This window comes from Pleurodeles waltl, chromosome 2_1 (genome assembly GCF_031143425.1).
Source record: "Pleurodeles waltl isolate 20211129_DDA chromosome 2_1, aPleWal1.hap1.20221129, whole genome shotgun sequence".
In the NCBI taxonomy this organism is placed as follows: domain Eukaryota; kingdom Metazoa; phylum Chordata; class Amphibia; order Caudata; family Salamandridae; genus Pleurodeles; species Pleurodeles waltl.
Window position 1 is genome coordinate 54,817,970 of NC_090438.1, and position 23,301 is coordinate 54,841,270.

The window sequence follows — 23,301 nt, forward strand, 5'->3', positions numbered from 1 at the left end:
TTGTATATTTTAAGTGAGTTGTCTCAATAGAGTTCATGGTTACAAATGATCTCTCTTAAAAAGTTTAGTATGTAGACACCTTGGTGTTAGACCTGCGCAGAAAATTCATTAGCTGTTGTGACAGGTGCATTAATAAAATGCAATATATTTTGTGGAAGGCAGACAGCATTGGAAGCATGTTAAAAAGTGGGTTTCATGATTTGAAGCCGCCTCTGCACACTTGTATAATAACCAGGGACTGAAACAACTTTCCATTGGACTTCAGTTCCTCCCCAACCCTGCTCCACTTTAGGAAAGAACTGAAGACACAACTCTTTAAAGAGCACTAATTCACCTTTGACCTTGTACAGCCCTCTGATGTCTTTCGACCAGTTGTGCTCTATACACATACTACACGCATGCGTACAATACAGCTTACATCTGCACAAACCACTCTGCCTCTCAGTCTGAACCTCAAACCTTAACCCATCAACCACTGCCTGCCTAGAAGACCCCCCGCTGCTCCTGCCACCAGAGAAGACCACAGACTCTGGGATGTGCAAAGGGAAGCTTTTATTCAAATGCCAAGCAGCATTAGACAGGAAGAGATGGGTAGATGCACACAGGGAGATGTATTCTGTCTCCTCGGCCTGCTCTACTCCTGGGTTACACCAGCTAGTGGTGGAATCTCAAGCAGCCTTAACATACTATAGGACAAATTTATTAAAGTTTTGTGCCGCTCTGTGCCACTCAACGGAACACAAGGGCGACACAAAACCTAAAATGAGATTTACCAAGGTTTCCAAGGCCACTTGCATGGCCCTGCATGCTCTGTAAATTGAAAGCACTGTAAGGCAGCACAGATCCCTGCCTTGCCTTACTCTGCAGCAGGGAGACGTGCGTGGGTGGAGAGAGGGTGTTACCACGCACCCACCCATGGATTCTTACACATTCCCAGATTGACTCAAAATGGTAGGCCTGGAAATGAATCAGAATTGTACACCTCCCCACCAGAGACGCAATAAGAAGAAATATCTTTATTCTCCTCAGTGTTTCCTCTTTCTAAGTGTGCTGCATTCTGCAGGGCTCTTAGAAATAGGAAATGCCTCTGTGGATTGTTTTTGTGCAGGAAGGTGTACAGCACCCTTGCACCATGGCACATTGTGTGCCAGCGTAGGTAGAGAATAGGATAATAATGTTATTATCGGCACGTTCCTGCCCTCTCCCTTTCACGTAACGCAAGGTGGCATGCCAAGTGGTCTTGAAAGTAGGGGATCACAGCAAAAGCCCAGAAACTTCAGCAAAAAGACGCAGGGCATGAAGCAGGTGCGGGATGGACCTGCTCCTAGTCGGCATCCTCCAGGCATTCCTCTTCCTGGCCCTCACTGCAGCTCAGACGGTATTCGCAGATAAAGGATTGCCGCACCTGACAATCCCAGTTGTTCCACGTCTCTCTCCCTGTAAAAGAAATACTCAGTGTCAGACAGGCACCAGACATCTAGGGGCAAAGGAAGTGAAGCAAAAGTGGAAACTGGCATAAAAACATCGGGGGAGGGATTTATCACACTCAGGGGCATATTTATGTAGCTTCCATGCAGTGCTGTGCAGCAAGCAATCTTGCTGCGCTGAGCCACGTGAAATGGCAGAAATACGCCGTACTAATCATTATATGGCGCATTCCTGCCTTGTCCTTATGCTGGCACACAATGTGCTGCCTAGTGCCAATGCAGGCACTCTTGCATCATGGTGCAAATGTGCCTGCGTTGTAAGCGGAATCATTTTCATGCAGGAAGGGCCATCTTCCTGCGCAAAAACAGTCCCCTGAGTCATTTTCCTCTTTCTCTGTGTTCTGCAGAATGCAGCAGTCATAGGAGGAGGAAAAAACAAGGAGAAATAAACCTATTTCTCCTCGTTGTGCCTCTCCTGGGGAGGCGTAGCAGGTAGGGGACACTTTCCCCGGTCTACTGGAGGTGGTAAATCTGGGAATGCATCAAAATCCATGAGTGTTGCATGGGAACACACACACTCTACCCATGGAATCCTCTCCGGGTCAGAGTAACACAATACAGTGATTTGCACTCCATTGTCTTACTACAGATTTATCAAGCCACACAGGGCCATGCACCGCGGGCTTGCATGGCGTAACTAATCTGAATTAGAAGATGCGTCACTTATGCAACCCGTTGTATGGTGCAAGAGCGACACATCTCATTCATAAATATCCCCCTAAGTATGTAAAGTGAAAGATGGAGATGATGAAATGCTTGTCTCTAAAGAGCAGACCTGGCAAGTGAATACTGGGTTGAGAGCCTTATTTTGCAATGGAGCGAATCACACATGGTCAGACATACATACACACACGGTTACAGTCATGTCTATCAATGTGGCACACTTTATGAAACTCATTCTCTGAAAAACCCCACTCAGCACGAGTTAATTCGCAGGAACCCTGGTCAACTGTTTTGAATGTTATGGTTGCACTGTGTATGGAACATAGATATTTGAAGCTTTTGGTGCATATTCAACCTGCCAGGTTGGAGTCCATTGTGGAGTTTGTAAAACAACTGATTGCCCAGGTGACCCTACTCCAGAATGGCTATTCACACAGTTCACGCACCTGTGGACCCTTGTCTCCAGCCCTACCTTGAACTGCTCCATCCAGACCAAAACGTCTGAAAGAATATACCATTGTCTCCCTTTCCAAAAATCTAATCTGGAGCTCTCTGGTGCTGGCACATTTTGACCCCACAGTATTAGCAATAATTCTAGATACAATTGTTGTTACTTCACTCTAGTAGCATTTAAGCAATAACATTTATTATGATTCTAGACCAGATCTGTACTGCTTCTCCCATCTTCGGTCAGGCTCCACTCAAAGGAAGTGCTTGAATAGGTTCCTGGCGATTAAGCCTTTCAGATTGTGTGGATGATTTGATGTCCGCCTCGCTGTCATGTTGGACCTGCCTGCTGTCATTGATCCCATGTATAGGGTATCTACAGTTGCACGAGCTGAGATATCACCATCAGATAGTTCACACCTTTTCTCAGCAAAAGATCTCAGGTGGTCTCCTTGAATCATTTTCTGTTGCAAAAATGGCCACATCACTGTGGAACACCTCAGAGCTCCCCTTTTTCACTCAGAGATGATTTAAGGCCTGGTCAAATGGAGCATGGTCTGGGGCCTCCACCCTCTAAGGGCCCCCCCTCTCCCCTGCACATGAACATTCTCGCCATTTGACCTCTGGCTATTCTATTTCTCTCTGCCTACCTCTACCACTGGCTCAGGGCCTCATTACGACCCTGGCGGAGGTATTTACTCCATCACAAACATAACGGATATCCCATCTGCTGCATTATGATCTCATTTAAATATAATACGATCATAATATGGCGGATGAGATATGCGTCACGTTGTGGTGGAATAAACACCCAAGCCGCAGTCGACATCAGGCCCAGAGTCCCTCTACCCAGCGTCATCTTAATGATTTTAGGCGTCCCGGGTAAAGCTTTTGTCAACTGTTTTGTCACCCTGTAAAATATATAGGCCATCATTATGACCCTGGCGGATGGCGTTATTTTGGCGAAAGGTACTGCCAACAGGCTGATGGTAACTTTCCCCAAAATATACCACTCCATCCGCCAGGGTGGTAACGGCCGCTGGGCTGGAGACTTCAGTCTCCAGCCAGGCGGCCATCACAGTCCCACCCTCTGGATTATGACCCCGTCTACCGCCATGGTTTTCGTGGCAATCTTACCGCCACAAAAACCATGGCGGTAGGCACTATCAGTGCCAGGGAATTCTTTCCCTGGCACTGATAGGGGTTTTCCCCGCCCCCCTCCCTAGAGTCCTCCCACACCCTCCCCCCACTGCCCCCAACCCTCCCCGCATACACACAACTACACCCACAGACATGCACACGCATACTCACACGCATACCCACAGTCACCCACGCATGCATATATTCATACACACACATCACCACACACTGACATACATCCTACCACACACGCATTCACACAACACAACATACAAGCACACACACCCATTCATGCTCACATGCATTCCACACGCCTCACACCCGCATGCATGCATTAAAGAACAATTATCCCCCCCACACACACAAAAGACGCCCCACCCCCTCCTTGCCGCTGTCTGCCGCCATGATCATAGCCGGAATTCCGCCAGTATTCTGGCGGAATTCCGGCTACGGTGATATTATGGTGGACGGTAGGTAGCCACGCCGACGGTCTTTTGGAGGCTGTCACCGTGGCAGTAGTTGAGATTTACCATCAATGTTATAATGAGGCCCATAATGTAAGAATGCTTGGCCTCATGGATGGCATGAATTATCAGGAAATGGGTAATACAGTTCAAATATTTTCCATACAGGGAACCCAAAAATATGTAATGCCCCATGTCTCCAAAAACTACTTAAGATGACACTGCTTTCGCTGCCTAGTTTATCCTCTTGTTCACTTGATTCAGAATTCACAAGTATGTGCGGAATCCTCTGCAGGAGATAGGCAAGTGTACCGAAAACCTGCCCAATAGGATTCCTCGCTAGCGGATCTGGGGTAAGTCGCACTTGAAGAGCTTCATCATTGAACTTTATTTTCCTGATTCCCTCATATTTGGAAAGGGGTCAAACCACCTAAACACCCTCTTTCTTTCACTCAACTCATAATAGCTAACAACTGACAACAAATTATGTGTCTCTGTTTACTTACTGTTCATCACCAAACATGATCGTTTTCCACAGTGGTATCTGGGGTGTCCGTTAAACCAGTTCCGATAGTTGAAGGCAGTGCCATCTGTCCAAACATAAGAGTGTCTCTATAGATAAAGAGAGAAGATGCTTAGATAAGAGGCACACAGAGGTCAAGTGAGAGGGTGAAATAAAAAGACCAGCAAGAAAATAGCTTTGGAGGTAAGGTCTTCAAGGCACTGCAGCGACGTGGAGATGAATTGCAACCAGGAGAAAAGAAAAAGGTTACAAGTATAGTGCTTCATTTTCTGGTACATCCAAAACATCTTCCACCACACAGAATTTTCCATTGGGAATGTGACCTAATGTGACTGGGCCAAGTAATGTCTATTCTGGACCTATGCTAGTGGTTGGTCCATGTCTGCCACTTTATACCCATGCTTAGATATTTTTTTAGACTAATTGGGTCTGATGCACTACTTGTTGTCCTCCAGTCTTTCACTACTTTTTGAAGTATTGTTGGCATTTTTCTGACACCAGCGAACTTGTTTTAATTTTTTAATTTGAGCCTAATGAAAGTGGCTTTATTTGCTGTACATATCCTGTATGTTGATTGAAGGCTTAGAAACTATGAAAAACATTTAAAGATCTAAGAAATGGATTAAGACATTTTTGCAGTAGTTCAAGTGCCTTTTATTATAATTTTATTTATGTAGTGGTTACTACCCCTGACGAGACGTCAAAGCCCTTCTCAGTAAGTAGTATGCTACTCCTGAACCCAAAAAGGATTAGTGGTGGATTAGTATAGGGAACTATAAGGTAATTTGAGAGGTGGATAGAATAATGGTGGAGTAAAGGAGAGAGGAGTTTAGAAAATGTCATTTGGGAGATCATAGCAGTAAGATGAGGTTTGGTATGAGTCAAAGTAGAGATGGAGGAGGGAAGAGTCTAGAAAAGGGATTAGGGAGATCATCATAGTAAAATGAGGTTTGGGATGAGTCAAAGAAGGGATACATGAAGGAAGAATCTAGAAAGGGCTATTTGAGAGATCTTGGTAGCAAAATTAGGTTTGGGGTAAGCCAAGGAGGGATAGAGGAGTGAAAAGTCTAGAAAGTGTTATTATGGAGATCACAGTAGTAGAACAAGGTTTGGGCTGAGTCAAAGAGTGGAGGTAGGAGATATATTGAGAGGAGTGTAGGATGAGACACAGATTAGTGGATAGAAGACAGCCAAAGGCTTCTTTTGTGTTTTTTTTTCTTTTATAGTAGGAGTAAAGTATTAAATACGTAGATACATAACAACACAGTACATAAGTACATAGAAAGGGTATACATGTAAAAGGGAGATTATATATTGAGATATAAAGTTGTATAGGCTCAGAAATTCAAGTGTTGCTGTACTTGAACCCAATTTATTTGTGCGTTATTATATATATAAATATAATTTTATATTTTCCTCAATATGTCAATAGTGAAGCACTTGTAGAAACAATTTTTATGATAATGTTTACATATTTTATTAGACAAATAAAACAGAGACCCATAAGCATCTAATCAAATAACATATGAAAACCATGCAGTGACATATATACATGTTAAGCACAAAATTATATATATTAAATTTTTGGAAAAGGTATATTGATGGCTTGTTTGTCATTTGGGATGGCCCACAGAGCACATTGAGAGCTTTTTTGAATTTTATTGCTGATAATGATTTGAATTTGAAGTTTACTCATAAGATACACAAAACAGAAATTGAGTTTTTGGATGTGATGTTGAGAGTGGAGGGGGAAACCATACTTACCAACCGGTTTAGAAAGAGCACTGCATGAATAGTGTATTCCATGCCCGTAGCAGCCATCCACACAAGCTTAAGTGGAGCATTCCTTATGGGGAGTTACTCCGTGTTAAACGTAACTGCAGTACGTATATGGAGCAACGTAACATGGTGAAGAGATTCAGAGCTAATGTAAATGTGACCAAGGAAGCATGCAATAAGATGGTGAATGTTACTAGAAATAGCCTGTTGATAACAAAAAGAAAGATAAAGGCCAGATTAAGATTAGACTAATCACTTCATTTAATAGTGAATCGAACAATGTCAGACGCATTTTGGGGGAGCACTGGCACTTGGTTAAATCAGATCAGTTGATTAGGAAGATGGTTAGCCCTTACCCGTTGGTCACATACAGGAAAAGTAGCTCTTTGGGGGGACTGTTTGGTTCATAGTAATTTTTTTCCTGAACAGGAGGGCAAAAGCAATTGGCTCAAAGAACAAAAAGGTTTTTTTTAAATGTAGGAAATGCAAAGCTTGCACTGACAGTACTAATAAGAAGAACTATACATTACCAACAGGAAAAACGTGTACTATCAAGAAATTCATCATTTGTAATAGAGACTTTGTTGTTTACATTGTAGTGTGTGTTTGTGGCCTCTATTATGTAGGTAGCACCATTTTTTCCAGTAAAGAAAAAAATCATGTCCCAAATTACCCCATTGCAAGACATTGGCATAAGTTTCATGAATCTAGTATTCAGAAACTTTCCTTATTTGGTGTTGACAGAGTACAACTTTCTGCGAGAGGTGGCGATAGAGAACAAACTCTCAGGGAATTGGAATCAAGATACATTATTTTGCTTGGGAGTAGATATCCAGGAGGACTTAATTCTGACGAGGAGATGTTTGTGCATATTGGTTAAATTGATTTTAAGGAACAGCATTTCTGCTGATACTGATCATTGTTCTTTATGGAGAAACAACGTATTGCATTATTGCTCTGTCCCCTTCCGTGTTTATCTCTGCTCGCAATTTTCTTTCTCTTGCTCTTTTTCTCTCTCTCTCTTTTTTTTCTATGGAACAATGCTGATTGTATATGACAATTATTGCCAAGGGTAATAATTGTAAAAGTAATAATTTGCTTCCATGTATATGGTAAATGTTTTACGTTTTTTTACTTTTTGAGGTATCTTTTCAAATGTGATGTAGGGCTGTGAGTGCCTTCAGTGATGTAATTATGGCCGATATACTCCTATATTGCCTATTGATACTTTTGATATGTCACCTGACATTTTATTGAGTCATGAAATCTGATTACTTATTGGTCAATCAATTATATGTGTATATTTGGCCACTGGGCATTTGATATTTTCTTTATGACTAGTTACAAGTTAGGTATATTCATGTATATTTATTTGAAAAATCATCATTTTTAATTTGTGAATATTTTAGATCTTGATTTGGTTTGTAATACAATTGTGAATGAGTTTTTTAACATGGGGATAATCGGACATTTTTGCTTTTGGAGTATTTTATTTATGTTCCTTACATGTGTTTGTTGGATTTTTTTAAAGCACTCAGGGCTTGTTTTCACTATATATGTGGCTCTGAGGAAGACCGGTTGGTCGATACACGTGAGCCAGGCGTAAATATACTTTGCCAAGACAATGTCATCCTGGAGTGCGGACTTTTTCTCACCGTTTTTGGTATTGATTTGCAGAACAAGCGTTCTTCATATATATATATATATATATATATATATATAAATATGCAAAAAAGAATAGAGAACTCTGGATAGTTCCCAAGTTTAGGTGGAGAGCAGCTCTAGTAAGGAGCACTCTGTAACACCAGCGACACTCTAGATTTGCTCACCTCAAATGTGTGTTTATCTAGCAAAGTTTTTATGCATTGGATCAGCACAGTGCTGTCCTCGCCAAGCTAGATAGTGACAATGTCTTTTGCCGTTCATACAGCAAAGTCTTTAAGCATAGGCTTGACACAGTGTCATCCTTACCAAGCTGTAAAATGACAAAAACCATTTACCACTCCAGGCTCAGCGTTACAGCTTTGGACTGGTAAAATACCGTCCAAGCCAACCAGGAATGAGTAAAAGCAACCCCTGACACGTGTTTCACTCTTGTTAGTGCCCATCAGAGAGGTTTAGCTTTGTCCAGACACAGGTGATAATGGTCAAATTTGAAAGTTGGGTCATAAGCCTGGTTCATGACTTTTATATTTACCAGTTAAGAAGAGGTACAAATACACATGCTTGCCTGCGACAGTAGTCTTCTAAGGGATATTATTGGGCAGGCTGTGCAGAGAAAACAGAGGTCAAAGTGAGTCAGAGGGAACACGACCCGTGTTTGTACTCCAGAAACTATCAAGACTCACCCTTTCTCCTACCACCATAAAACTTACTCCGCTTATCCAGCCATATTGCAAATATAAATTAGATCCATACATATAAACAATTTAGGGGAGTTCTGCATTTTCCAAAAGGGTGTGATGTTTCAACATTTGTCATATCCTAACAGCCGGGTGTCTCTTAAAAAAAAAATCAGAGAGCAGAAACCAGCATGTTTTTTGGAGGGCAGTGCATCACTTGTTCATTCCGCATCGCGAGAGAAGATTTGCGTGATCGAAGAATGAAGAAAAATAGTGGCATGGCCAAAAAGAGGTCCCAGAGTTTTATTAGTAAGTGGCTATTTACCCAGCTGCTGGCCAAATAATACACAATCTCTGCTATTTACCCAACGGATGGCAAAATAGTACATAATCTATGCTGTTTAGCCAGTCACAGGCTAAGTGGTAGAGATGACGTACAAGTAAAAGGGTGGCTGGATAAACAGTAAGATAAAGTAGGGTGTAAATTGACGAAATGTGGCGCTAAGGGTACCAATCTACCCTACGTAAATCATGGGGAACCTCGTGAGGGAACACACCCTACCCTCTGAGGAAAAACAACCTCCAACCCAAGAAATTGACCCAACAAGGGTCCCCTTCTTGTTGCCTAGAAAATAATTTAAAGTCAATAATTCACCTAAAAAATTAATTAATCAAGTACATAAGTCCATGTTACACAAACTATTCCTCGGTCCAGGAGTCAACCACTTATTAATCGATGAGTCCAAAGTTTATTCAGAATCTGATTTATATGTGACAATCTGAAATCCACAGGATGTTATCCTTCCAGTCTCTGATTGATATTCACAAGTAAACAGTCCACACGATATATTGATCCAGCCAACACGTGTTTTGTCTTGGGAAGTTTTTATATCCCATTCGACTGTAAATGTTTATAACACCCAAGGGAAGTGCAATTCTAATAAGCAATCATCAGAAATAAGTAAGAGAACCAATGCAAAAAACACCCACAACCAAAAAATTAATTAATTGTAAAATAAATGATTAATCATCAGCAAATCACAAATAACTTGCAATCATGCTATGTGAACGTGCAAAACCATCCTCATTGAAAGTTAGAGCCAAAGAAAAAATATCCATGTCACCCAAAGTACACCTTAGTGTCATCACTCAAAAATTATACTCACAAAAAATACCTTGTTAATCCATCACTAATCAAGATATACTCGATGAAATAAGTTACTCCAATCCACATATGCTTGCAACACTTGTAATATGACAACGTAAAATCCAATCCACTGTCAAGATAGAAAATTAATTCAAAAATGGTCCAGAGTAAACACGTTCTAGCTAAGCCTCTATAGAGATTACAAAAATCAATGTGTATTATTATGTCCAGGCAAGAAATACAAATAAACCAACCAAACGAAGATTCGACCGAATCAATTCTTTTAAGGTTATAAAAAGAATATTTAAATTCACATAACATCCGAAAAAATATCCTTGGAGAGTCAGCAATTATATCGCCTCACACAGTAACCATTTAACATGACTTAAAACCAAGTTCAAAACAAAGAACTCACCCTGTTCATCTACTTCTTTCAATATTATGGTAGGCTGCGTCTACAGGTACGGACGCTTCGCGAGTGCGCTACTCGCGCGTCTCAAAACCCGGAAGTAAATATACTTCCGGGTTCCCCGCGGACCTCCACGGGTAACAAACATCGAGAAAGGACCATAACACGCTCAAAAAAAAAGAAAAGGTATATTTTATAATACAACCAACACGCGTTTATGCAGACTATGCCTTAAACTGGGTAAATAATATGTTTTTACCAAATCTATTGTGACTAAGCAAACAACTACTTCGTCAAATAGCCCATTACAGTCCACAGAGTTAAAGCAACACATATAATAATGCTCAAATCACAACCAAGTCAACAAATTAATAATGTGTACTGTCAAAGTTATTTCTATTAACAATAACATTAAGAGAAAATATCAATTAATAACTGAATATTGACTTCACTACAACACAAATAAGAGTCCAATGAAATAAAATAAAATAAAATGAAATAGAGGAACCCAAGTAGGAGAGAGTAAGTTAAAAGTAAGAATTAAGTACTTATGTGTACTAAGAAAATACTCTGACGTTTGGGGATTTTGGTTATCAATTTATAGGAGCATAGATTACAACACATATTATACAATATGAACTTAGACAAAACGTTAACATACATTAATATAGAGTACTACATGATATTGCTATAGACTTAAATCAACATTTAATCACCCAGAAAAAATTCTAGTTCTCTATCAGAGTTCAATCCTACCTCCACAGCTCTTAACCTCATAATCCATATTGCTTCTTGTCTGCGTAGACGTAGTTCTCTGTTACCCCCTCTCGAGTCACGGGTAATATGATCAAGACCAAAAAATTCAAAACTTTTCTGGAATGGTTGTGCCTCACAAGAAACCATATGTGATACCAAGGGATATCTCATATCCACATTTTTCAGTGCCCGTACATGTTCTCCTATTCTAATTCTAAGTGGTCGTATAGTGCTCCCAACATAAACTTTAGTACATCTACAACGTATTATATAAACCACAAAATTAGAATTACAATTCATGGTGGAACGAATTGTGAATGACTTGCCTTCATGAGAAAATTCTTGTAACCTATTACATGCCCAACGGCATACCCCACAGAAACCACATAAACTGGATAAACAGTGTGAAGGAGGTCTTTGTTGAGTTGGGCATTAAGAAAAAAGGATCAACAAGCAATGACGGGATGGTGGCCACCTTGTAATGGGAATGCAACATGTGCGAGGCATTTGAATGTAAGTGTATATACAAATGTACAATAGTTTGTATGAAGGTGAGTGCATAAAATAATTATGGAAGGAAAAAACAGTAAAATCAACTTTGAAAGAAAACATTAATGTTATTTTAATATTAAGATATAGAAATATAGGAATCAAAGTTCTGTTTCAGGAGCTTCAAGATATGGCACACAGAAATTTTGCATTACAGCCTAGGAGTTTTTGGTGACCTGCCAAGAATAATAAGTATGGTTTAAAATGTTTTATGCCCTCATGACAATATACAGTGCTTTTTCAAATATTCACGATCCACCGTTTGATGATTTTTGAGAGGGGCTGGGCTCTTTTTGGACTTCTTATGTAAGGCCTTGTAATAGTTTTAGGCTTCTTTTTGAGGGGGATTGTGCTTTCTTAGTATTTCAGATCTGTCAACACTGCAGCGGTCGACAAGCAGCAGCAAACATTTAATGCAAACAGCTGTCTGAGGGAGGGACACAAACCAGGGCTGGCAATTATGTCAGATCAGCCCCCCGGGGTGAGGGGTGATTAGCAAGTGCAAGGCACTGTTGCATTTGTTATTGGGGGCTGGGTTAGCAGCACTGCTGCAAAACTGGCCCCCAGTAACAAAACTGGCCCCTACAGCTGCAAACCCAGACACCACCCTTCCAGCCTCCTGAGGAAATGCCGATGCCCACCACGGCCAGACTAGCCCATGACAACTACAATAGGCAATTGGTTCTTGGGGACACAGTGCTTTGGGAAACTTGCAGGAGGTAAATTGTGTAATGGGACTTCTGTGGAATGGGGAAGTGAAAGCAGAACACAGGAAGGTAATGCATATAGATTATTCACAGGAGAAGTCAACTCTGTAGTCTGTGATCAAACACACCTGTTCACAGTATTCACCCAGCAGAGTAGGTTTCAGGCACAAATGCTTATTGATCCGATGAGCCGTTCAGCCACTCTGACGTGTCACCTGCACAATATACCTTGTAAATGGTGGTTTTGATTTTTAACTTGCCAAGCAGTGTTTTAAGTGGGCAAGGCCCTGTCCCTACTGAGCCCTCATTTCTGTTCTTGAGAGTGCTGTCCCAGCAAAACAAATCATTAACTTTAAAAAAAATCTGGGTGACAGGATTTGAGGCTGTACCTGACTAAAGCCTTTGTGGAGGAGGTCCGGGGAAGGAAGGATTAGGTCCAATGTTGTGAGGCCCTTTCAGTACCCGGGTTGGGCATCAATGTCCTGGCATAGTTTCATGACTTGTGTCTTTGTTTACTTGTATTTTATAGAACCTACCTTTAGCATTTATTTTTACATATTCTATAAACTTCTTCTTCTAGGAAGGCAAGGTTGATGCTGCACATTTAATCAGCCGTGCACCATGTGTAATCTGTACTCCTTATCCAAGGCTGGCACATACAGAACATGATATGCTACCTTGTATTGCCAGTCAGGAGTAAGCTTCTATCTCCGAGACACAGCATCAGACCTGCTGTCCAAACGATGTATGCATCATTATATAACCTACACTTAGATCTAAGGGGGATTGAGGGCATTTTGGTCATGAACATCCTGGGACTCTTTTCCTTGCGACCAACAGCTTCACTGATGTTGGAGGTGATATATCAGCCTCTCAAGGAGATTGCCATCTGCATCACAGGCAGACCCCTGCTGTTTGAGTCAGATATGAGGTTGGGGATAATCGCTTAGGTTGGGCAAGGCAGCGGGTAACACCCACTATGCTCTCAGATTTAGACACAGGGTTTTGGTAGAAACATCTAGACTCTATATAACCACACAATACTCTGTGGTGCTGCCATCCTGACATGCAGTCCTATTTTTAAGATGGGGAACCACGTAACACCAGTAGGAGCAGGATGATGACAAGTAGGAGAATAAGCGCCAGAAGGAGGACCACCCGGAGGGCTAGGGTGACCACAGCCAAGAGGACCAGGACAAGCAAAACCAGGCCCAGGGAGAAATAATCTACAGGAATCAGGGTTATCAATGCCAGAGGGGGCCAGGAACAAATAGATGATAAAGAACAGGACAAGGAAAAACAGGACTTCAGGATTACCAAGACCCAGGTGAGAAAGATCAAAAGGGCCAGGAGGATGTGGAAGAAGGGAATCTCAGCCCAATAGATGAGGCCCCGAAGAAACAGAAACACTGGGATCAGAAGGAACAGAAGGCCAAGGACCATAACGAAGATGAGGTCTAGGAGGGCCTAGGAGCGTCAACCAGGATCAGAGGAACGAGGAGGGCCAGAGTTAGGAGTAGCAGATCCAGGTAGACAGACCAAAGAGGACCAGTGCCAGGAGACAAATGGAAAGAAAGACTAGAGACAGGTGGGCCAAGACCACAGACGTCAGATCAAGGAGGACGAAGGGGCCAGAAGTTAATTGACCAGTACCAGGAAGACTACGACCAGAAAGGATCTGGGCTAGCTAGACACGGAGACCCTAGATTAGGATGACTGGGGTGATATAAAGGACCAGGAAATCTAAGCCCAGTGGGGCCAGGATAAGAAGCTCCATGAGGGTCAGACTCTGGGGGATCCTATATCCAATTCATGAGGCTCAGACAAAGGAGTACCAGAACTAAGAACAGGACTGCATGGACCAGGAGAACCAGAAGCAGAAGGATTAGGAGCATGCAAACCAGGTGTGATGGAGGAGAATTAGGGTGAGGGGAGTGAAAAGGTCCAGGACTGGGAACTTGTGAAATATGAGACCTTTCTTGACCTGGGGTACCAAGAACTAGGTGAAGGAGTACGTGGGAATGATAACCAGCCTTACCAGTACGTACAGGGTCAATATGTTCTAAGGCTTGCATGCCGAACCATTTGGGCAAGGAGCGAGTGGACTAGGGCTAGGAGGAACAGGACCAGATTGAAGAAGACTATGAAAATCAGGACCTGCAGGGCAATGGCAAACAGAACCAGGAAATGAGGATACGAAGGATAGGAACTAGGAAGACCAAGGGGACCAGTACCAAGGCCACCTTGAAGACCAGAGCAAAAAGGACTAGTTGAACTAAAAGTATCATTACTAGGAGGACTGGAAAAGGGCTAATGTCGATGAAGATTAGGATCTAGGAGACCAGAGCTCGGATTACCAAGTGTGGCAGAGCAAGGGGCCTTGACAGTGGTGGCCAAGAGGACTAGGACCAAAATGGCAAGTCTCAGAAGGACCCAAACAAAGAGAACCTGGATCAAGAGGTCCAGGATCAATGGCTGCAGTACTAGTAGGACTAAAATGACAAGAGAAATATCCAGGAAGATCATGACAACCCACATCAGACAGAAAGACTATGAGGGCCAGGATACAAGAGACCAGGATGGCCAAAAGGGAAGATTTATGGCAACTAGAGCCAGAAGGAAGTGCTCTAAGATGACTAGGAAATAAAAGACTATGGGGAGCTAGAATATCAGGGCAAAGAGGATCAGGACTTTGAGTATCAGGACCAGGAGGACCAGGGTAGAGAGAATGAGGAGCAGGGACATCAGGACCAGGATGATCACAGCCTGGAGGTCTAGGCCACAGGGCTAAGAACAGGATTGCAAGAAAGATAAGCAACAGGATCGCCAGGCCCAGGCAAACCAGATAAAGCAGGAGTTTGTGAAGAAGCACAAGGACAAGGTGAAGGAAGACCAGGGCCAGAAGGATAAGAACCAGTTCCAGGAATACCAGATTGAGGCCAATACTACCAGGGGGCAGACTAAACAAGGGAAATTCGGGGACCTGTGCCAAGAATACCAGGTGGGCCACAGCCAGGAGGAACAGGACCAGAGCAAGAAGGTTTAGAAGGATCCTTATCAAGATGACCAGAAACGGGCCTTTAGAGTGCCAAGGGGACCATAACCATAGGACTTGGGTCCAGAGTACAAACTGAAGCAGAAAGAGTGGGGTGGGAGGACCAGGGTGAGGAAGATCAAGTGGACCAGAACAGCCACGACGACTAAGGGGACTGGACATCGATGTACAGGAGGAGCAGGACCAAAATTACAAGATTCTGAAGGGCCCAAACAAAAAGAACCAGGACCAGGAGGGCCCAGACCATTAGTGCAGTGAGGACCATGAATACAAGGCTCAGGGCCATGAGGCCAAGGATGATCCAAACCAGAAAGAGAAGGGCTAAAGGGGCAAGACCCAAGAGGGCCAGGACACAAAAGGCCAGGGAAATCAAGAGGGCCAGCAGGACCAGGAACTGATATACTAGGAATCAGATGAACAGGGTAAGAAGGAGCAGGGTAAAAAGGAGTAGAAGAACCAGGTCAAAAGGACGAGGGTCAAGAGAAGCAGCAAAGGAAAGGAGGAGGTAAGAGAATTGGGCTTGGAAGGACTAGGATGGCCAGTACAACTAGGATCAAGAGGATTAAGCATACAAAGATCCATACAAGGAGGACCAGAAACAAAAGGACATCAAAGAGCAGGATGAGGAGGAAAATGAGGACCACCACTAGGAAACCAGGGTGAAAGCATCCATAATGACCAAGCCGGGTGGCTAAGAAGATGATAACTCGAACAAGGACAAACGTGACAAAGTGACATGTATGACCAGGATAACAACAAGCAGGAGAACCAGGTCCAAGAGTATCATTACATGTTGGAGGAGGAACCAAAGATCTAGTCGTGTCAGGAGCAGGTGGACGAAAGGCAAACCCAAACAAAGAAGAATAGCAGTGCTGGCCCTAGGAAAACGAGGACCACAGGGCTAGGTGGATAAGGACCCAGCATACCAGCAGGATTCAGGTGAGGATCAGCATTGCCAGGATCATGAGGTGCGGGAAGGGCTAATACAAGGATGAGCTAGGGGCAGGGCCAGGAAGATCATGGTCAGGAAGGACTACAACCAGGAGCACTACGGACACCAACACCAGGGTGACCAGAACTAGTGAGACCAGGGGGAGGATGAGGATCAGGAGGACCAAAACAGCCCAGAAAATGAGAACTTAAGGCATAGAAGGACCTAGAAGAGAAGAAAGAAGACCAGGAGCAGGAGGACACTTATGTGAGTCTATGCAATATGTATTAGCATATCACTCTTGTAAAAAGTTTTTATTCACGCTTCTGATGCTGCCAACTCTGAGAAACCCCACCTCTTCAGCCCATGTATAGAACTGGTAAGCATTTGCTGAAAAATCAGAGCATGCAATAGGAATAAAAAACTAGGACTGTTACACTCTTACCATTGAGTGATTAAAGACACTGTCTGATACTGGCACAGTAGTCTGATGGTAGATCTCAGGGCATAGGGTCTGAAACTTGACAGAGGAGTTTTGAGCTGGATAGGTGCAAATGAGTGTGGTCTGTGAAGGATAGCAGAAAGAGTTTGAGAAACTCAGATGGCTGAAGTCAGGAAGAATGGTTGATGGTTAACAAAGGGGTCAAAGGGATCTGGCAATTAGCAAAATGGGGGGAGGTCTGGATCATAAGAAGTCTCTGATGAGCAGAAGAGGAGACTCCAGATAGATCATCTCAGATGGCCCGAAGAGGGTTTTATATGACTCCCAGTTTCCGTGTGTGTATGTGAAGTGGGTATTTAGCAAGTACGTAGTAGTAAGACGCCTTGTGTGATGAAAGTCTGAGTGCATGGACCAGTGGGATGCGTTTTGCAAGGTGTGATGGAAATTAGATACAGCTTCCCTGCACAGTGGGCTTGTATTGACTGCATCCCTGTGGAGGGAGGGCGGACAACCAGAACTAAAGTGAGGGAGAATAGAGAAAAGGCTACCCAAAGAACTTCTGTGAGTGCCTTTTTAGCAAAGGGCTGCTGATTAGTTCTTCCTGAGTGATGACAACGGGCAGATGGTATGAGTAAGGGATAGGTCATAGGTTTCTATTGTTAAAGGTGTCAAGGTTTCTAAGCATGGCAGCACTTTTGTCTGTGTCTGATGACTGTTCAGGAATGCTGATGACAGCCAGGTGCTGTGATCTCATGCTTCATTGTGTCCCAGTGTTGGATACGTGTGCTAGGAGCCAGAACTATTGCTTCTGTTGTGAGAGCCATCACATAGCACGTAGGCTATGTCTGACTTACAGCCAGAAAATGATAATTTAAAGAGAACCCCCCAAATTAGTTCTGAAATCTCAACAGTTGATCCACCTCCCCTGTTTGGAAAATGAGTATTAACGTGGAGCTGTGAAATGATCGATCCGTAGGTCGCAAGAATGGAGGTAACAAAATATCTCTGCTTATTCAGTGTCTTATTTCTTACAATGTTTGCAATAAAGTCAACAAATAAATATTTCTGTGAGGTTTTTTCTTCTGTGTCTTTGATGCCCATATGTGTATCTCTGATATACTGGGAAATGTAATTCATATTCCATTGACATTCAGTTCAACTAATTTTAGCCCCATTCCTTTGCTTGTGGTTCCTCAGCAGAATATGTCCTCTGCTGGTCTGACGGAGTAGGGGCCTTTGAAGGAAGGACTTTGTACTGTCTACCTTATTTAGAGTAAAACCTGGCTGAAAGGGACAGGAAAAATATAATGACCCCGCCACCCTGGGAGAAAACTGTAAGCATGCGGGACCTTCAGCTTTTTGTTTTTCATAAACAAACTCCTGCTTGTTTGGAAAGTTTGCTTGCAGGCCATCATGTCTGACAGTCCTGTCCCTCAGTATTTCCTTTAATAGCACTTGCATAGTTCATGGACGAACATAAATGTCTCTGGATAAGCTTAAAGTGTAGAGGTAAAGGGCTAGATTTACAAGGCCCTAGTGCCTCCCTGTGCCACACTACCGTCATATTTTTTTACGCTAATGTGGCTCAAGCAGGCAATTTTCGCTGCGCCATGTTTACAAATGCAATGCTTCAGGCATAATGTACGCAAGGGGGGTATTCTGGCGTTAGGAGGCACGCAAAAATGGCGCAATTAAATTTACAAGATTTCACTGCACCATTTTTGGCGTCATGTTTAACGCCTGCTCAAAGCAGGCGTTAAAGTGACGCACCCATTTTAATCAGTGGGCCTCCTTGCACTTTGCTGCACTAGCGTCCAAAATTTTCATGCTAGTGCAGCAATGCACCACAATAGCGTCAATCATTTTTACACTATTGGCTTAACATGCGCCATGGTGCGCTGTATTGTAAATACGGTGCATCCATGGTGTCATTAGGTGGGGCAGGGGTGACGCAAGAAAAATGATGTGCCAGTTTCTTGTAAATATGCCCCAAACTACCTACATCACAGAATGCAAATTGACCGCGCAGGTTTCAACCAATCTCAAAAGTCATAGGCCTGGGATCGGAGAGGGGGCGTTCTTCTAGGCTTGAGTGTCCCCGACCCCAGGCGCTCTGACAGTACAAAGGTGTGATGATAAACGTACCTGTGGTAAGTAGCGTCCTCCCACCCAGACATGTCTCATCCCGCAGGGAAACAAACGTCTAAGTTTTCTGTTGAGCTGTTGGCGATGTATAGAGGCCAGGTGACCACGTCGGATGCGCCTGCTGCAGAACGACTGGCAAAGAAAGGGGGGACAAGGTGTTAACACGCCACGTGACACACCTGATAGTCCTATAATTGAAGAGGAAGATCTTTATAATATGAAACAGCGCACCTGGACAGGGGCTTATGTTAGATTTGCTCACAAATGTCTTCTTTGAAACAACTCACATGCACCTGTCCCATTGAGGCTGGATTACAGCGGGCGTGTTTGCGCAGGCGCACCGTGCTGACACAGACACAGGGCGCCATCTTAAATGTCAAATGCATCATTCAGGAGGCTCCTGCCTCTTTAAACCACTGCTCCATCTTTTAATGCAGAAAGAGGGAGGCAAGACTTCACAGAAGGGGAGTGAGGCCATGCATGGGCTGCACAGTCTGACTACATGTGGCTGCAGGAGGAAGCTTTGAGGGGGTGGGGCTCAGGAGGGGTGTGTGTTAAAGGGCCGTGTATCTAATGCCTAAAAGTCTGCTGAATTCCTGCCAGTATCTTACAAGACATTTTTAGAAGAGTCCCATGCTAAAAAAAAAAGCAACATACCAGTGGGATATGTCTCGCTCCGCTATTTGTTGTGCATTGATCCATACACCCTCTAAATTTAGCAATCGGGACATCCACCAAACTCTAAATAACCCCCTAAATCTCCCCAGATCAACCTCCAAGGAGGAGAATGTGTCTACATCTGATGAGGACTCACTGATGGTTCTAGCTCCCAAAGAGCTTCCCGGGTTGCTCGTTCCTCTACGTATCTGGACATCAATAGCGAACCCCTTTATGGTTCATTTGAAGTCCCCCAACCCTATGCCAAGGGACTGGTTCCTTTCATGACCTGTGTCTAGCTCGCCCTCTAGGAAAGGACCTTGTTTGCTGAGCTAAGTTCCCGAGCCCTTGATTGAAACTTTGCTTTACCATGGGGAACAATCCTTGGCTGGTCTCATCTCTTCTGGGATCTGATAGAGACACCAAGAGGAGCGCTGGGCCACCTTTTAGATGCCATGATACATTGTCTCATTGCTAAGGGGGGCAATTAAAGATGACATTGCCATGTAATTTGCACCTCTATCAATAAAATCCTTTTTGAAGGCACATATTGTACTGTCCATATTCACTGGTTATGTAGGACCTGCCCTATCTCTGGAGTGGTGGTCTTCAAACTGTGGCGTGTACCCCAACCCTCCCGGGGGTCCATGACTACATTCCCAGGAGGTGCAATTGCCTCAACAAGTACTTGTAAATGAGGATGTCCTGGGACCAGGACTTTCTTTACTGGTACATTTCCAGGCTGTCTTCATTTACATGCAGCCCTTGTAGTGCTTTCAAAATATATACAAACATATTTACTTCGATTAGCTTAACTTGCATGCATTTTTCGTTTAAGGTTTGTGCATTATTTTATATGCAATTGACTGAAAATATAAAACAAGACACATATAGAACATTTTGTTGCTTTTAGCCACATTTTTGACCCTGCCACAAGTGGCAAATTAATTGGAAATACATTATTTTACATTATCAAATTTATTTGGTTAATGTAAACACTTCAGATGGGAGGAATATTGACTTCTTTACTGATAGTGTTATGATGTCCCAGCCTGGAACATAAAGCGCTGTAAATATGCATGTCATTATTTTAAAATGGTATTGTACATAGTATAAGGTTGCAAAATGATAAGGTGTTTAAAGATAAAAGAAGAGTTTTCGATGTATATAATTTAGTAATAGGTCATTTTACATAGTGTAAACATGTTTGTGTCTATCAAAAGGTAATTTTCTATAACTCAGCTTAGAACACCCAGGCATTAGAGAACACCCTGATATTATGTATCAAAAAGAATGACTCATCGTCACCATGAAGCTTCAAGTGACTCCATCAATTAAAGCCTACACTGGCCCCAGCCAGCATTACATTTGGTAAATAACATACTGCACACATGTACATTTCTTTCAGGGAGCAGGCACCCTGGTGAGAAGGCCTCTCTCCTCCTTAGCTTTGTGCCCTGTCCTCCCCTGAGCTTCACAGCACAGGAAAACCCTTTCCCATCCCAACCCCGCTCTCCATCCACACTTTACGCAGGGGTACGTCCAGGGCCTCATTAACTCTCCAGGAATGCGTTTTGTAACAAACAGTTATGGGAGCTGCTTTTGTAAAATGAAAAAAGCATGGCCATGTGGATGCTCACAGATCCTGTCCATTTCAGCCTCTGTTTACGTGCAGATGTTCTTTAAGGTGAGTCCAGGTGTTTACAGGGAGGAGGCCGGCAAGGCCACCTTCAGATGCTGAGCTCCGATTGTCCTGTACCATCAGCCCGCTGAGAAATGGCCCCAGTGAATGAGTAAATTCGTGAAATCCTTGGACAGCATTAAAGGGATGGCCCTGATGAAGGGACTCTAAATGGGAGATACTTTTTTAGTTTACATATGACAGAGACAGTTTCCTCTGAGAGATGTCTTGAGGATGGAGGGGAGTTATTAGGGCTCTTTTTTAAAAGAGCCACTGATGCAGCAGATGCCGTGGGCTGTGGGCCAGGGTTGTGAGGGCAGTTTAGGCTGTCTCACTAGCAAAACGTTGGAGCCATTTTCCTTGCTAGTTTTAGGGGCAAGGTCGTCCTTGCTCACAGGGAACATGGCACAAGCAACGTGGGGTGAGAGATGGAACTCCCCCCCCTTTTCTTTTAAAGAAAGAGGCAGACAGCCTGCTTTGGGCGTCAGGCCTAGGAGTGATAGCCCAGTGGAGTGGCCTACTTTGCAGGGCTGGAGCTATCATTAGTGCTACAGGTGCAGTGGCACCATGGCTAAATGGTGTTAAAGGACAACTAAACCCCAGTTATGGCTGTTGGACTATGCTGCCTTGCTTGTCTTAAGGCCCAGTACACATTTGTTTTGCCAGCCTTGCTTTGTGCCTAGGATAAATGGCCCAACAGAGGCAAACATTGAAGCAGAGGCGCTATCTTAGCTGGATCTCAGAGAGATGGCAGTAAGATGGTGGTGCAAGATAGAGGCCCATGTCGTTAGCACAAGATAGAGGAGACTGTCTGCTTCTCAAGGCAATAACTATCATTAGTGAAGCAGAAACAGTAGCACAGGAGCCCAGGACTGTGAGGGTTCACTGCATCAGAACCATGACTGCCTGCCGTTACACAAGGCGACAAGGAACTCATTTCCTTGCTAGTGTTAGGGCTGAGGGCATCCTTGCTGCAAGGAGTAGACACTGCATGGGAGCTCATTCCTTCTCAAGACAGAGTTTTTTAAAAGATTGGAGTGATGCCCAGGCATGAGGGGAAAGGGTGAAAGAGGCAGCCTTCTTCTCAGGGTTGCGGCTGCCATTAGTGCAGCCGGTACCCCGACTCACGACACCCCAATTATGAGGCCTACTGCTTTTGGCCAGTTTCTGTTTTTGTTTGATATATTTGCACTTTTAGAAGTCTCACATATAGTGTGGATTATGGGCTACGGAAAAATACCTCTGAAACCATCTCAGCCTTGCCCCTCCCGCTCCCCTATTGTTGCCATAAATGTTTGGAGAGGGGCCTGACTTCAAAACATTTTGCTTAGGTGGACTCAGAGCAAAAAATGTTTAAGACCTCTGCTCTAGAGAGATAAGAACTATTTACAGAACAGAAAATTTGCTCTTTAAAGAAGAGAGTTATGTACTTTACATACCTCAGCTCTGTTGAATGTAAACTTGTAAGTGAAAAGTTTGTAGCAGGTGTTACCAAACCGGCGCCAGCTCTGGATTCCACGTACGGGGCACCAGGTGGTATCAGAGATGTTCATTTTCTCGCACGGTTCTGATGCTGAGGCCTCCTCCTCCTCCTCCACCATGGCATCTTCCGTCATTACTTCTGCAGAAATCAATGGTAAAGAAACTCTCATGATGCTGAATTGACTTTTGGTTCTAATGCAAGTCTTGTGACATGGAATGTCACCATCACTGCAGATGTCCCTTGCACTGGACCAAAGGCATGTCCCAGAAGGGGAACAACTACCACCTTCATTAACCTCCTATCAAGAATGCTCACTAGTGCAGGGTACTTCCAATTGAGTTGCTTTTTTCCACATGCTACTTACATATCAAAAATCCCAGCATTTGTAAGACACATCTCATGACCAGTTCTGCTGACAGTCCACCAGGTGTGGGGCTACACTCTTGGCCCCCCACACCAATATTGTAGACTATTCCTGTCCTGTATAAGAAGTT

At 43.5% G+C, this 23,301-nt stretch overlaps 1 protein-coding gene across 1 annotated transcript in view; it reads right to left on the reverse strand.

The window, feature by feature from the left end:
• Positions 1-537: 537 nt before the first annotated feature.
• Positions 538-23,301, reverse strand: part of LOC138261251 (struthiocalcin-2-like) — a 29,663-nt gene continuing 6,899 nt past the window's right edge. The window contains exons 2-5 of the mRNA XM_069210022.1: positions 22,764-22,945; positions 18,987-19,118; positions 4,708-4,813; positions 538-1,437 (exon numbers count right to left, since the gene is read on the reverse strand). Of these exons, the coding sequence (XP_069066123.1) occupies positions 1,325-1,437; positions 4,708-4,813; positions 18,987-19,118; positions 22,764-22,945 (533 nt within the window). The 3' untranslated portion in view covers positions 538-1,324. The remainder of the gene's footprint in view (positions 1,438-4,707; positions 4,814-18,986; positions 19,119-22,763; positions 22,946-23,301) is intronic.